The 13,354-nt window shown below is 37.7% G+C and overlaps 1 protein-coding gene across 1 annotated transcript; it reads right to left on the bottom strand.

Moving 5' to 3' along the window:
• Positions 1–8,564: 8,564 nt before the first annotated feature.
• Positions 8,565–12,891, bottom strand: LOC109010290 (cytochrome P450 CYP82D47-like). The gene is made up of 2 exons (XM_018991068.2): positions 11,834–12,891; positions 8,565–9,517 (listed from the first exon to the last, which is right to left on the bottom strand). Exons 1-2 carry the CDS (start codon positions 12,797–12,799, stop codon positions 8,879–8,881), a joined length of 1,605 nt encoding a protein of 534 aa, XP_018846613.1. The 5' UTR covers positions 12,800–12,891; the 3' UTR covers positions 8,565–8,878.
• Positions 12,892–13,354: the final 463 nt, after the last annotated feature.

Below are 13,354 nucleotides of genomic sequence, written 5' to 3'. Positions count from 1 at the left end.
TTTGGATGATTTTTGTTGGACTAAAAACCAACTTCCAAACAATAAACTACCGTTAACCATCTGCCCATTATTTCATCGCAAACAATCGAAATATATAGAATACCAACGTAAGGAAACTTCAAAATTACAAAGATGATATTGTTGAATTACGAAAAAAGTGGCTTTTGGCTAATTCATAGCATCATGCACACACATGAGATTTCACAATAAAAAGGTTTAATCAGGAGCTTTTGGCAAAGATTCTAGTTTATTTGATCATGATAATCTTGATTAATGTGAAAAAATGTTTATTCTGTACTTTTTCTTCAAAAATTAAAAGGAACCAAAAGGATTAACCCAACTAATGAAATTCATGTACTTTTAATTGTCCTTGAAGTGACATACAATGTGTGCATCGTTCCTCTTTGGTTAACATAACCGAGTAGAGGCTCCTTTCCTGCCGTTGTGTAGGGTGGTGTTGTGCGGGAGGTTTTTTTCTCCTCACTGCTATGGAGGGTGGGGCTGTAAGGTGCTGCTGGGTGTAGTAATTTAGGGTTTTGATTCCATTTATTTTGGGGAGGTTGTTTCGATCGATGGTTGTTGTCCAACGAGGATGGTGGAAATTTTGAGTAGCATGTGCGAGAAACTTTCCCTCACTGAGGACGAATCAACGACGGTGGTTGTGGATACTGAGTTGCTGGGAGATGTGATCACATGAGGGTAGCATTGCCTGTTCCTTACGCTGTTCACGGAGCGTCACTACAGTCGGTAAGCTTTCAAGCAAACAATGAGTCATATTTGGCGACCTGGGAAAAGTATCAAATTCAGAGATCTAACACCAGCAATTATGCTCGTGGAGTTTGAGGAAACCTGGGACAAGGAAAGTGTTCTCCGGGATGGCCCGTGGACTTTTGACAAACAGTTAATCCTCACTAAGGAGTTTGAAGGACAACTACAGATTCACGAGATTATTTTCACAGAAGCCTTATTTTGGGTTAGGGTTTATGACCTGCCCATGATGGCATCTAACAAGTATGTGGGAAACTGGATTGGGGAAGCATTGGGCAAAGTACTCGAGATTGATCTGGATCAAGATGAAGTGGCCTGGGGGGAGTACATGTGCATTAGAGTGAGTCTGGATATCACTAAACCTCTACTGCGATGGAAGAAAATCGCTTTGGGGGCTCAGAGAGATTGCTTGGTGCGTTTCTGCTATCATTGCGGCCGCCTGGGACATGGTCATCGTGATTGTGTTAGTTGGAAAGCTTGCAAAGCTACTAATCCTGATGTAACCTTCCCATATGGGCAATGGTTAAAAGCAGCGCCGTCGCCATGATGGAGTGGTGGACGGAGTCAGTTGAACCAGCAGAACCGCGGTGGAGGTGGCTGGGCAAAGGATCAAGATCTACCGAGTAAAGAGGATATTGGTGCGGGATTCAGGGAAGAAAATGCGGATACTCCATCTGGCAAAACACATCCAATGGGAGGGATTTCAGGGGATAAAATCCCGAATAAAGCTGACATTCAAACGAAGATGACACCAAATAGGATTATTGAAATGGGTGCGAAATCAGGGGAGGCGCAGAAGATTCAGTTGGTAGAGGAGAATAACGACCATATAGCAAACGCCGTCATTTTTCACTTAGTAGGAAAAGGCCTGGAACTTTCAAAAAATAGGGGTGTTGCCTTGGGCCCACCAAAAACTACAGCCTCCCTTTCTGTTGCCCCCATAGTGAAGTGTCGGGGCAGTAAGCCAAAGCCCAAGCACGTTGACTTGTTTAAGGTTGAGGAAACAGGAATGGAAGTAATGGCAATGCACTACAAAAAGAGGGATTCACTTTTAGACAAAGGACATCTCAGAGCTTCGAAGAGACAATCCTCGATCTTACCTCAAGGTTTGGGAAAGGACGTGGAGACCAATGAAGCGGCGAGGGCTGTGGATCAGCCCCGCCAGGAACTATGAAGTGCTTAAGCTGGAATCTCCATGGGCTTGGGAACCCGTAGGGATCACGTACACTTCTTGACCTTATCAAGAAGGAAGATCCTGAAATTGTCTTCTTGCAAGAGACAAAGGTGAATACCAGGTTTATGGAAAGATATAAATTAAGATTGGGATTCACTAATTGCCTAACAGTGGACTACTAGGGCAGAAGTGGAGGTTTGGCCCTCATGTGGAAACTCGAGGTAAATCTACAAATCATCAACTACTCTTTCCATCATATTCATGCTTTGGTTAAATGTGATGAAAGAGATTGGATGTTCTCTGGCATTTATGGTAATTCTGTCTCAGATAGGAGATATGAAACTTGGGGCTTATTGCGCCAATTGTATATGTCCGTAAATTGCCCCTGGGTTCTCATGGGGATTTTAATGAGATCCTAGAACCAAATGAGAAATGGGGGGAAACAGGAAAAATGAGGGACTTATGGAGGATTTTCGCTCTACTCTTCTTGATTGTAATCTGCAAGATTTAGGTTTCAATAGGGAACCTCAGTTTACTTGGTGTAATGGCAGAGAGGGAGAAGAGAGGATTTGGGAATGCTTGAATAGATGTTTGACATCTCCTAATCGGGTGGAGGTTTTTCCTAACTTTGAGGTGATAAATGGTTCAGTGTCATATTCTGACCATTTACTCATCTGCTTAAATATTGAGGGGTTTCCACAAAAGGTCAGACGGGAGAGAATCTTCAGATTTGAATCAATGTGGGTGGGGCATAAAGATTGTGAAGACATAATAAAAAGGGTGTGGCAAGATGGAACGAGCATGGGGAATATGGTTGAGGCCATGAGAATAGTTAAGAAATGTAGTTTTAAACTAAACACCTGGTACTGTACCTATTTTGGTTCAGTCCATAAGAATTTAGCCTCAACAAAGTAGAAACTACAGGCCTTGCAGGAAGAGGATACTATATGTGCAAGAGCTGAGGATCTTAATAATGCAAGGAAGGAAGTCCAACTCTGGTTGGAAAGGGAAGAACTATTATGGAAGCAGAGGCCGAGAGTATTATGGCTGCAAAGTGGAGATAAAAACTCAAAATATTTTCACTCTAAAGCCACGCAGAGGAAGAAAAGGAACTATATTGCAAAACTTCAAGATTCTGAAGGCCAGTGGAGAGAATGAGCATGTAGGGATCATCTTATAATTGAATATTTCCAATCACTTTTTTCTGCCTCTACAAAAAGGGGTGCATTGGATATATGGAGGGGATGGATAGCAGACTCACGTCTGAGAAGACTTTGGAACTGGAAAGGGTATTTACAACTGATGAAGTGACTTATGCATTGAACCAAATGCATCCTAGCAAAGCCCCTGGCCCTGACGGTATGTCCCCTCTTTTTTATCAGAAATATTGGCATGTCATTGGTGCTAATATTGCTGCAGCAGTCATTAATGTACTGAATACTGGTGTATTTCCTGAGGGTCTTAATCATACTTTGTTAGTTCTAATCCCCAAAAAGAAGAATGCTATGCATGTTCATGACTTTAGACCAATTAGTTTGTGTAATGTCATATACAAATTAATCTCTAAAGTTATTACCAATCGACTTAAAAGAGTTCTTACCTCCATTTTCCCTGCAACACAGTCTGCATTTGTATCAGGGAGACTACTCATAGATAATATGTTAGTAGCTTATGAGTTGGTGCACTTTCTAAAACATAAGAGAAAGGGGAATAAGGGGTTCATGTCATTAAAGTTAGACATGTCAAAGGCTTATGATAGGGTCGAGTGGGATGTTTTAGAAGAGATCATGTTGAGGTTGGGGTTAAGCAACAAATTAGTGGGAATAATTATGAAGTGTGTAAAATCAGTATCCTTTTCAGTTATGATAAATGGAGTACCTTCAAATCCTATCATACCTTCTAGAGGACTTAGGCAAGGGGACCCTTTGTCCCCTTACCTGTTCTTATTTTGTACAGAGGGCCTAATTAGGTTGCTAAAACAAGCTGAGGAAGTTCAGATTGTGCTAGGGATCAAGGTGTGTAGGGGAGCTCCTTGTATTAATCATCTACTATTTGCAGATGATTCGGTCATTTTCTGTAAGGCTGAGGCGGGTACTAATATAAACATCCAGAATCTATTACATAGATATGAAATGGCTTCGGGTCAAAAAATCAACAAAGAGAAAACCTCAGTTTTGTTTAGCAAGAATGTTACAGAACCAGTCAAGAGGAGCATTTTATCAATGTGAGGGGGAAGCTGAACACAACAGTATGAGAAATACTTGGGATTGCCCCCTATTGTGGGGAAATCTAAGACCCTAGCTTTTGCTTGAATAAAAGGGAGAGTATGGAAGAAACTGCAGGGCTGGAAAGAGAAGTTTATGTCTATTGGTGGAAGAGAAATCTTGATTAAGGCAATGGCTCTCTCAACCCCATCATATACTATGAGTTGTTTTAAGTTACCAACGAGTTTATGTAAAGATTTGGAGAGGCTAATGGCTCAGTTTTGGTGGGGGCAGAGGTCTAAGGAGAGGAAAATCTACTGGTGCAAATGGAGCCAGCTTTATTAACCAAAAATAAAAGGGGTTTGGGTTTTAGGGATTTGAAACATTTTAATTCTACTCTACTTGCTAAACAGGCATGGAGAGTCCTTAAGAATGAAGAGTCCCTCCTACATAAAATTTATAAAGCTAAGTACTTTCCCCAAAATTCTTTCTTTGAATCAAAGTTGGGTTTTAACCCATCTTATGCATGGAAAGGGATACGGGAGGCAAGAAAGATTTTGATGAAAGGGTGTCAACTGAGAATTGGAAATGGGAACACGGCTAGAATTTGGGAAGATATCTGGGTATGGGGACATAATGCTTTGAAAACTGAGATGGCTCTCTGTGAAGGGACTGACACGGCAGTGAAGGTTGCAAGCTTAATTGATTGACATACGGGGTGGTGGGATGTACAACAGGTTAGAGCTCTCTTCAATCCAAATATTGCTGTTGATATCCTCCAGATTGTGCTCAGGCTAGGTAGGTATGAAGATGTTTGGTTCTGGAGACATGAGAGGAGTGGAAAGTTTAGTGTCAAGAGTACATACAGATTCATGACAACTCTGGAATCACAGGTCGCACCAGAAAACTCTACAAGAAATGGTGATAAGAAGTTGTGGAAATCTTTGTGGAAAATGCAATTCCCTAAAAAAATTAAGATCTTTGCATGGAGGGCTTGTCATGATGTGTTATCTTCTAAAAATAATTTGTTTAAAAGAAAGATTGTGGAATCTGCCAAGTGTGAATTCTGTGGGTTCCATTATGAAGATCTCACTCATGCACTATTTAGCTGTCTTGATCTCCTTGCTGCTTGGAACATGTTCATGCCTGGGATAAGTACTCTTAATTCTACTGATTTTGTTAAAGAGGTAACTAGACAGATATTGGAAATTGGTGATTTATCACAACTGGAGAGATTCTTCCTCATAGCCTGGGCCTTTTGGTATAGACGTAATAAGTGGATTTATGAACAATCAAAAGAAAATACTGAAACTGCTATCAATCACGCATTGAGTCTTCAGCAGCAAACCTTGGCTATCCGTAACACTCCAGGTTTGAAAATTGTTCCTAGTTGGATTGCCCTCGGGCTTTGTCAAGCTCATTGTGGATGGGCAATGTTCTTTGATTGTCAAAAGGCAGGTGTGGGGGCTGTGGTGCGAGATGAGCTTGGCCAAGTTATCATGGCAATCAGTAAATCAGAACCAGAGGTATCAGAAGCTGAATCAGTGGAATTACTAGCTATGTTTCGAGGCTTACAGTTCAGCTCACATATGGGTTTTACTAAGATAATCCTAGAAAGTGATAGTCTTATATTAGTAGAGGCCTTACAAGCCGAAGGGGAGCCTTTGTCAGTGTTGGGAAACCTTATTTCTAAGGTAAAAAAAATGTTACAGTAGTTTCACGAGTTCAGAGTGCAACATGTTCCACATATGGGGAATCAAGTGGCTCATTTCTTGGCAAGACATGCTTAGAGAGTTTATGATGTAGAGATGTGGATACATTCTATTCCTTCTTTTATTGCTCAACATGTTTGGTTGAACAACTCTCAGATGTAATTCAGAGTTATATGAATGAATGTTTGAAAGTTGTGGGTCTTTTGGCTATCCATTATTAATGATCATGGTTGTAACTACTAATCAACTTTCATCTTTTTACTGGTGCAATTAGATCTAAGCTGCTCATGATGTATTGGAGAGGAATGGATCATTAACATTTAAATGACTAATTATTAAATATGTATGTATGTATGTAATAAAGTTGGTAACTCCAATCATATATATATATATATATATATGTATAAGTTATATATAATATATATATGATTTTGTTTTTAGCACTGCAGATATATGTCCATTCTTCCATTGTAATGCTACTTATAAATCTTCTTCTTCTTCTTCCTCTTATCTTTTTAATTAACTTCAATGCCTTTTTAATTTCCCCCTATTATTCTTCCATGTGCAGTTCAATTAGAAACAAATTTTTTGGCAAGATGTTTTGTTCTCAACCACATTATAATCTAGCTACTTCAATAGCATTTTCTATGTATATTTGCAGAAACTAAACTAGCAATTAATGCAGAATATCCTCAGCTACCTGGTGAAAGACAAGAAATGCATGCGTTGACTCAATTTTTTATTATCATGCATGCATGTGTACCCACAATTCTAGATCACTAATATAATCAATATATATAATGTTTCAACATGAACATCAAAGACATTAATTTCTGTAGCTAACTCCAACCATTTAGATATATATGATTGAAAATCAATAATTAACAAATAGAAAGAAAAATAGGTCATTAATTCATGATGAGCCTCAAACCCACCCAAAAGAAATAGTTTTATCTAATTACTAGGTAGGTTATATAGCATATATATATATATATATATATATATGTTTTTTCAATTAATTTTCATCCTTTAATGCTTATGATCGAGAATTAAGGTACATAGGTAGGTCTGGTTTCAAAATTAAAATAACTAATTAATTAAGAAGACTGGTCTGATATATATCATTTCTATGAAATTATAAATTTGCATAAAGCTAAAGTTCACTATAAAAACGAGTATGTATTAGAATATTATTGCAAAAACTAAACTGGTCAGTTAGAGAAAAATTAATATTGGAGGAAAGAACACACCTTACTTCATATATAGTAAATGCATGGAGAGGGAAATTATCTAATAATTCATTTATTCATATTAATTGTTAATATAAATATTAATTTTACTGCATGCATGTCGGTTCTTTGAAATTATCTAATAATTCATTTATGTGTGTGTGTGTGCGCGCGCGCGCGCGCGTGTGAATTATAACATGGAGGATTGATACGGGCATGAACTTTGAGTTGCAAGCTAGCATTAGTCATGCTAATTAGTATGATATATATATATATATATATATATATATATATATATGAACAGAGTCTCACCTGCATTTATATATATATATAGTATATATATATATATATATAGCTAGAGTACTAGTCCTTCCAGGTAAATAGAAAAGAAGATATTTTCATGGTGGGGGCAAGCATGCACTGCATTAAAAATGGCTGATCATGATCATCTTATATATATATGTATATGTATATCATGTATATATATAAATGGGTTGGATACATAGATCAGCTAGAGGTGTGTTTGATAATTTGGGCCAACTTCTACCATCACATAAATAATGCAATTTGGTTGAGAAAGCTTTAGGTACGTGGAAGATAATCTCCAACTGCAATATTACTAAACTTGCAGTAAACTTTTGTCAATGTGAACATCAAAACGTCTGGATATTTTGGAGAAATTGTGATGAACTCTCTGATCTAAGTCTAGTAGTGGTTGAGCACGCAGATAACAAATATCGCAGCAGTTTCAATGTCAAATAAAGGCTCATGTGCTGAAAATAAAAGCCACACAATGATAAATATTTTAATGACTTTTCTTTCTCTTTTTTGGGGCTCAAGTATAGAGATCAGAACTTCATATACATGGACTCCATATGAAATGCAGTCATTCGGTTCTATGGACTCAAGGGTAAGTACTTCAAGATAAAATGCAGTCATTTGGTTCTATGAAAACGATATTATATTCGGGAAACCGAGCGGCAGTTAGAGAGAGAGAGAGATCGGTGGAGCCTAAAATAGTGAAAGACAAACTCACCGGCGTCGGCGAGGCGGCGAGATGGCGGCGAGGCGACAACCGGAAACAACTGTGCGAAGCCTCGAGCCACACACACACACACACACACACACACAGAGACAGAGAGAGAGAGAGAGAGAGAGAGAGAGAGAGGCAAAAACTCGCCGGGGGGGGAGGGAAAATAATAGGAAAATTGGGCGCAGGGGGCTAAATTTAGGTTTTCGTTACTGTTTATGACTTATTAAAAGCAAGATAGATAGGAATTTCAGTTTTTGAGACAATATTATTCTCGGAGACATAAAATCGCCGGAAATAATCATTTGTAGCGACAATTTTTTTTAATGACAATGGCTGAATTGCTTTAAACAAGTGTATTTGTAACAACCTTATTAGCCGCGACATTAAATCGCCAGAAATAATGATTTATTCCGGCGATTATGCTGATCAATACAAAGAATTTACCGTAACAGTAAAGAAATGCTATTAGCGGCGATATATTAAATGCCGGAAATAAACATAGCCGGAAATGCCACTTTTTCTTGTAGTGAGCTTACAAGGTGCATGGCATTTCAAACCAGTTTCCAATATTGTTCAATCATGTAGGCATATTGTAATTATTGCCAATCTATTACAATAATTACGTACCAACTTTTACGTGCATGGTGCAAAGCGGCAGTACTTAATGTATTGGAAAACTAAATTAAGCAAAGTTGTGGAAAATGGAAATCTTGATCAAACCACAATTCTGAGACACATACTGCATGCATGCATGAATTCTATTTGATGGTCTTCAATGCATAAAGCTTGGAAGGTAGGCGAGGCTTGATGAGAACCTCGAGTGGAGTGGCTTTCATGTTTGTCAGTCCAAAGCTCTCAGTCATATCAACCTGTGCATTCAAGGGAGTTGAGATCTCAAACATTTGAAAAATTCTAGCTAGTGTGAAGTGCACCACTTGAAGGGCGAAAGTTGCTCCGGGGCACACTCTTCGACCAGTTCCGAATGGGATCAACTCAAAATTTTTACCCCTGACATCAAAATCCTTGTGGGTTGATAAAAATCTTTCCGGCTTGAACTCCAAAGGGTCTGACCATATCTGTGAATCCGTTTGAATTTTCCAAATGTTGGTAATGAGTCGGGTGCCTTTTGGGACATGGTATCCGCCTATGATGCAGTCTTCACTGAATTCTCTCGGCCCTCCTAATGGAGCTGCTGGATATAAACGTAATGTCTCTTTGACGATGGCTTGGAGATAGACCAATTTACTGATATCTGAGTCCTCAACAACTCTTTCCTTTCCCACTTGGATGTCAAGCTCATCTTGGGCCTTTTTCAGCACATGCCGGTTGTTTAGCAAGAGCGATATTGCCCAAGTTAGGGTAACTGTGTTGCTGTCACTGCCCCCTGCGATCAGATTCTGCAAGGTGCAATTTTGTTGAAAATTCAGAACTCATTACCTTGTAGGTGGAATTGCAACAACACAATCATTCTTCTCAAAACCAATCATAGCTGAACAAATGATCTTTGTTGTTTTAGTTCTGAAGCCTTTGTTTTATTTTTCTATTTTATTATAATAAATTCTTGCGCACACAAAACAGAAATAAAGAGATTGTTATATACATCAAATTATGCAGGAACCCATGCAAGTTCAAACCTTGTGAAGCAAAAATTGAGGAAAATAAAATACAGCAATTATTTTTCTGCAAACTTAAGTGATATTTTTTCCCTTACATTCAAGCCCAAGAAACCTTAATTTACATTACCTTGATTTGGTCTTCGTAATATTCAAGATATTTACCTTGTCATATCTCAATATAGTTTAGCTATAAATATGGATTTATGCGTTGTAACAATCGAAAAGGAAAAATTATAGGTTTCAAGTTCTCTCTCCCTCCTCTTTTCTCCATATCAATACTTTTCTGTTTTATTATATTCTCTATCGATCGGATAATGGGCTATGGGATTTTCAGTCCTATAAGTGAATTGTTAGTCTCAATCATCAAAAGGTTTGAAAACTATGGTTGGGAAATTGAGTTTTTGTAACGCCCCGATTCCAAAGGTCCGGAGAATTAGCTCCTAATACTGAATATCCACTCCAATAGCTCAATTATATATAATCCATAAAGTCTGCAAAATTTCAAACCTGTCTCTGATACCAACTAGGGTTTGAAAAAAAGAATAGATCCCCACAAACACGGGCTGCATAATACATATATCTACATATATATACACATATGTCTACATATACATATATATATATATATATATATAAACTTGGGTTCTAGAGTTTTAATGGTAAAGAGTCTGTTTGAAATAGATAACAAATATTTTTTAAAAAAACAAATTATTACATTTTTATAATTAAACAGTTTTCAAAGCTATTTTTTGTAGTATGAATTTAGATATATGGAGAGTTTTAGCAAGACCTTTTAGAACTTTAGTAACATTTAGTGTTTGGTATAGGTGACGATTGGCATTCATTTGGTACAATTGTGGAAAGACTCGAAATAGTTAATGAGTTCAGGTAAATGGGGTTCTTATACTAGTTTTACACAAAAGAAATGAAATGAGATTGAATTTGAAAATAAGTACGTTTGTTTTTTAAAAGAAATCTGAAAACGACCTCAGATGTTTGTTCTGCATATGCATAAATTCTATATAAGAGAAAGTATTTCCTGTCATGACTAGTGTAAACATGAGCTAATTTTGTGCATTCTATTTCTAAAGTATACAAAAAGAGTGAATATGAAAATCTAAAAGATTTTGTTGTGAATAAATGAAAATGTTTTAATTCTGTTTATTTCAAACCTATGAAATGATCTGAAGCTGTTCAGTTTTTGGTTTTGATATGATGTGGCATCTGAAAAATCTTGGCATGAATTTATGATTCTGTATCTGATGATGTTCTGTTATGTTTCTGTTAAGCCCCTACCACGGGTATAATGGTCATTTATAACCCTACCACGGGGGTGAAACATGGTATATGGCCCAGCCACGGGTATAATGATGGTTTATAACCCTATCACGTGGGTAAAATATGGTATACGGCCCAGCCACGGATATAATGATAGTTTATAACCCTACCACGGGAGTTAAACATGGTATTTGTCTCGATTCAATGCTCTAATATGATATGAAAATGATGTCTCAATTTATGATGTGCCGAACGATTTTTGAATAAGAAAGTTTTTCTCAAAATTTTTCTCTGATGTTTTATAACAAGTTTTATTTATACATTTTGAAATTAAATATATTGTTTCTGTATTCTGAAAGTAAATGTTTTGTTCTGCATACAGAACTTTATAAATGTTCATGTTTACATGCTAGTATAATTTCTCTGTTTACTGAGTTATTGATAACTCACTCCTTATCTCCACAATATTTTTCAAATATTTTGATGGTTCAGCTGAGGATTAAGATTATGAGGCATTGGGTGAAATGATTTGAGTATAGTGGATTAAGCATAGAAAGTTTTTGAGTCTTGTTGATTTTTATTAAGAAATTTTATTGTATTATGATGACTTGGCATTTTGTAAAATTGATTATATTGAGAAAATTAATTTGAATTGAAATTTCTATATAATATTGGGAATTTAGAATCTATTATCATATTGTTGAAATGTGAGTTTTAAGTGATAAGAAATAACTCTCTGACCCCATATGAGACCGAGGCGTTACAGACCAGTTGGCACAAATATTGCAGAATATGTAGAAGAGAAAAGCGCATGCCTACCGAACATGTGGCTTTGTTGATTGTATCCGCATCATTGCCTGCAAGCTGGTCGGTACCATCGACGATAGAAAGCATTAGGTCCATGAAATCTTGCTCCCCTTTGCCCTCACCTAAAGCCCTCTTACGCTTATGATCTTCCAGCCATTCCCCAATGATACTGTCCAATTCTTTGGCAGTTCTCTTCATGGCCTTCTCGTGTCCACCCAAATCCAACCAACCAAGGCAAGGAATGGCATCCGACACCACGAACGACCCGAGCAAACGAAAAAACTCCCTCCATGCTTTTTGCCACCTACGCAGCTTTTCTTTGTTATGATCCCCTGTACTAGTAGAAAAGTCGTACCGCTTTCCAGCAACCATCCTAACAATCAAGTTAAGATTCATGTCCCCAATCCACTGCTTCAGTTCCACCATAATCTGGCCTGAGTTGTCCCTGTGCTTGGTCCAAAGTTTGTATAGCTGTTCTAAGGAGGTCTCAACTTCGGAGACTCGAACGTGAGAAAGAAGTTCAAGCCGACGATTTGAGAGTAGCTCTACGGTAACTATTTTACGCAATTCACGCCAATAGGAGCCATAGGCTGCGAGGCCGAACATAGCATAGTTATAGCCCATGTGCTTTGAAGCAACAAGTTTGGGTCGAGAGGAAACGGCGACATCGTTGGTTGTGAAGCACTCCTTAGCCACCTCCCAATTGCTCAACACCAAGGCTGGGTGCAACCCTATCTGGATAGTGAAAGCCGGACCGTATTTGTCTGCCATGACTCCCAAAGTTTTGTGGGGAAGTTCGCTTCCTGCCAATAGAGGCAGGTGACCCACTATAGGCCATGCACCCGTTGGACTTGGTGGGGTTTTGAGCAAGCCATCTTTAGACCTCTTTAAAAGATGGAAGAACAACGACAGAGCTATGGCAAGTGCTCCAACTACGACAGAATTTAGGAAAGGGGAGAGAAGGGAAAGAAAATCCATTCTTGCCAACAATATTTTGCAAGAGGCGGCTTGGAGGATATCTTTTCGTGAACTTATAATGCTTTTATTACCATATGTTCCTACTGTTCATGAGTTTTTTGGGGGTGATATAATGGAAAATCTAATTATCATAATTTAATACACAAGTGGCCTTCTTATCTTCTTTAACAATCATGGATCTCAGGACATGAAGCTGACGCTAACCACTGAAATAATTGTATGATAGCGACGTACATTTTATTCTTCTCATTTATATGGACTCAAAAGGGTACAAAAATATAGAAAAATCAAATTAATCAATTAATAAGTCGTCCGGTTTTATCCATACAAACTTTATCTTTCATAAAGCTATAGTTGACCCTTTCAAACCATTCATTTTCTTTACAATTTGAAACATATAAAGTGGCCGGCATTTCACGAATCACCCTTTTGAAAAATATTGTCCACAATGTTAACTTACTCTTGAGTTATTCTATTCTCATGAAGTCTGTGTGAAGAACACACCATGTACGTATCAATTAAATAGTAAAATTTGTTTTGTAGGATTCATATTTT

Source organism: Juglans regia, chromosome 6 (assembly GCF_001411555.2).
Source record: "Juglans regia cultivar Chandler chromosome 6, Walnut 2.0, whole genome shotgun sequence".
NCBI classification, from domain to species: Eukaryota; Viridiplantae; Streptophyta; class Magnoliopsida; order Fagales; family Juglandaceae; genus Juglans; species Juglans regia.
This window is presented reverse-complemented; position numbering and strand designations above follow the sequence as displayed.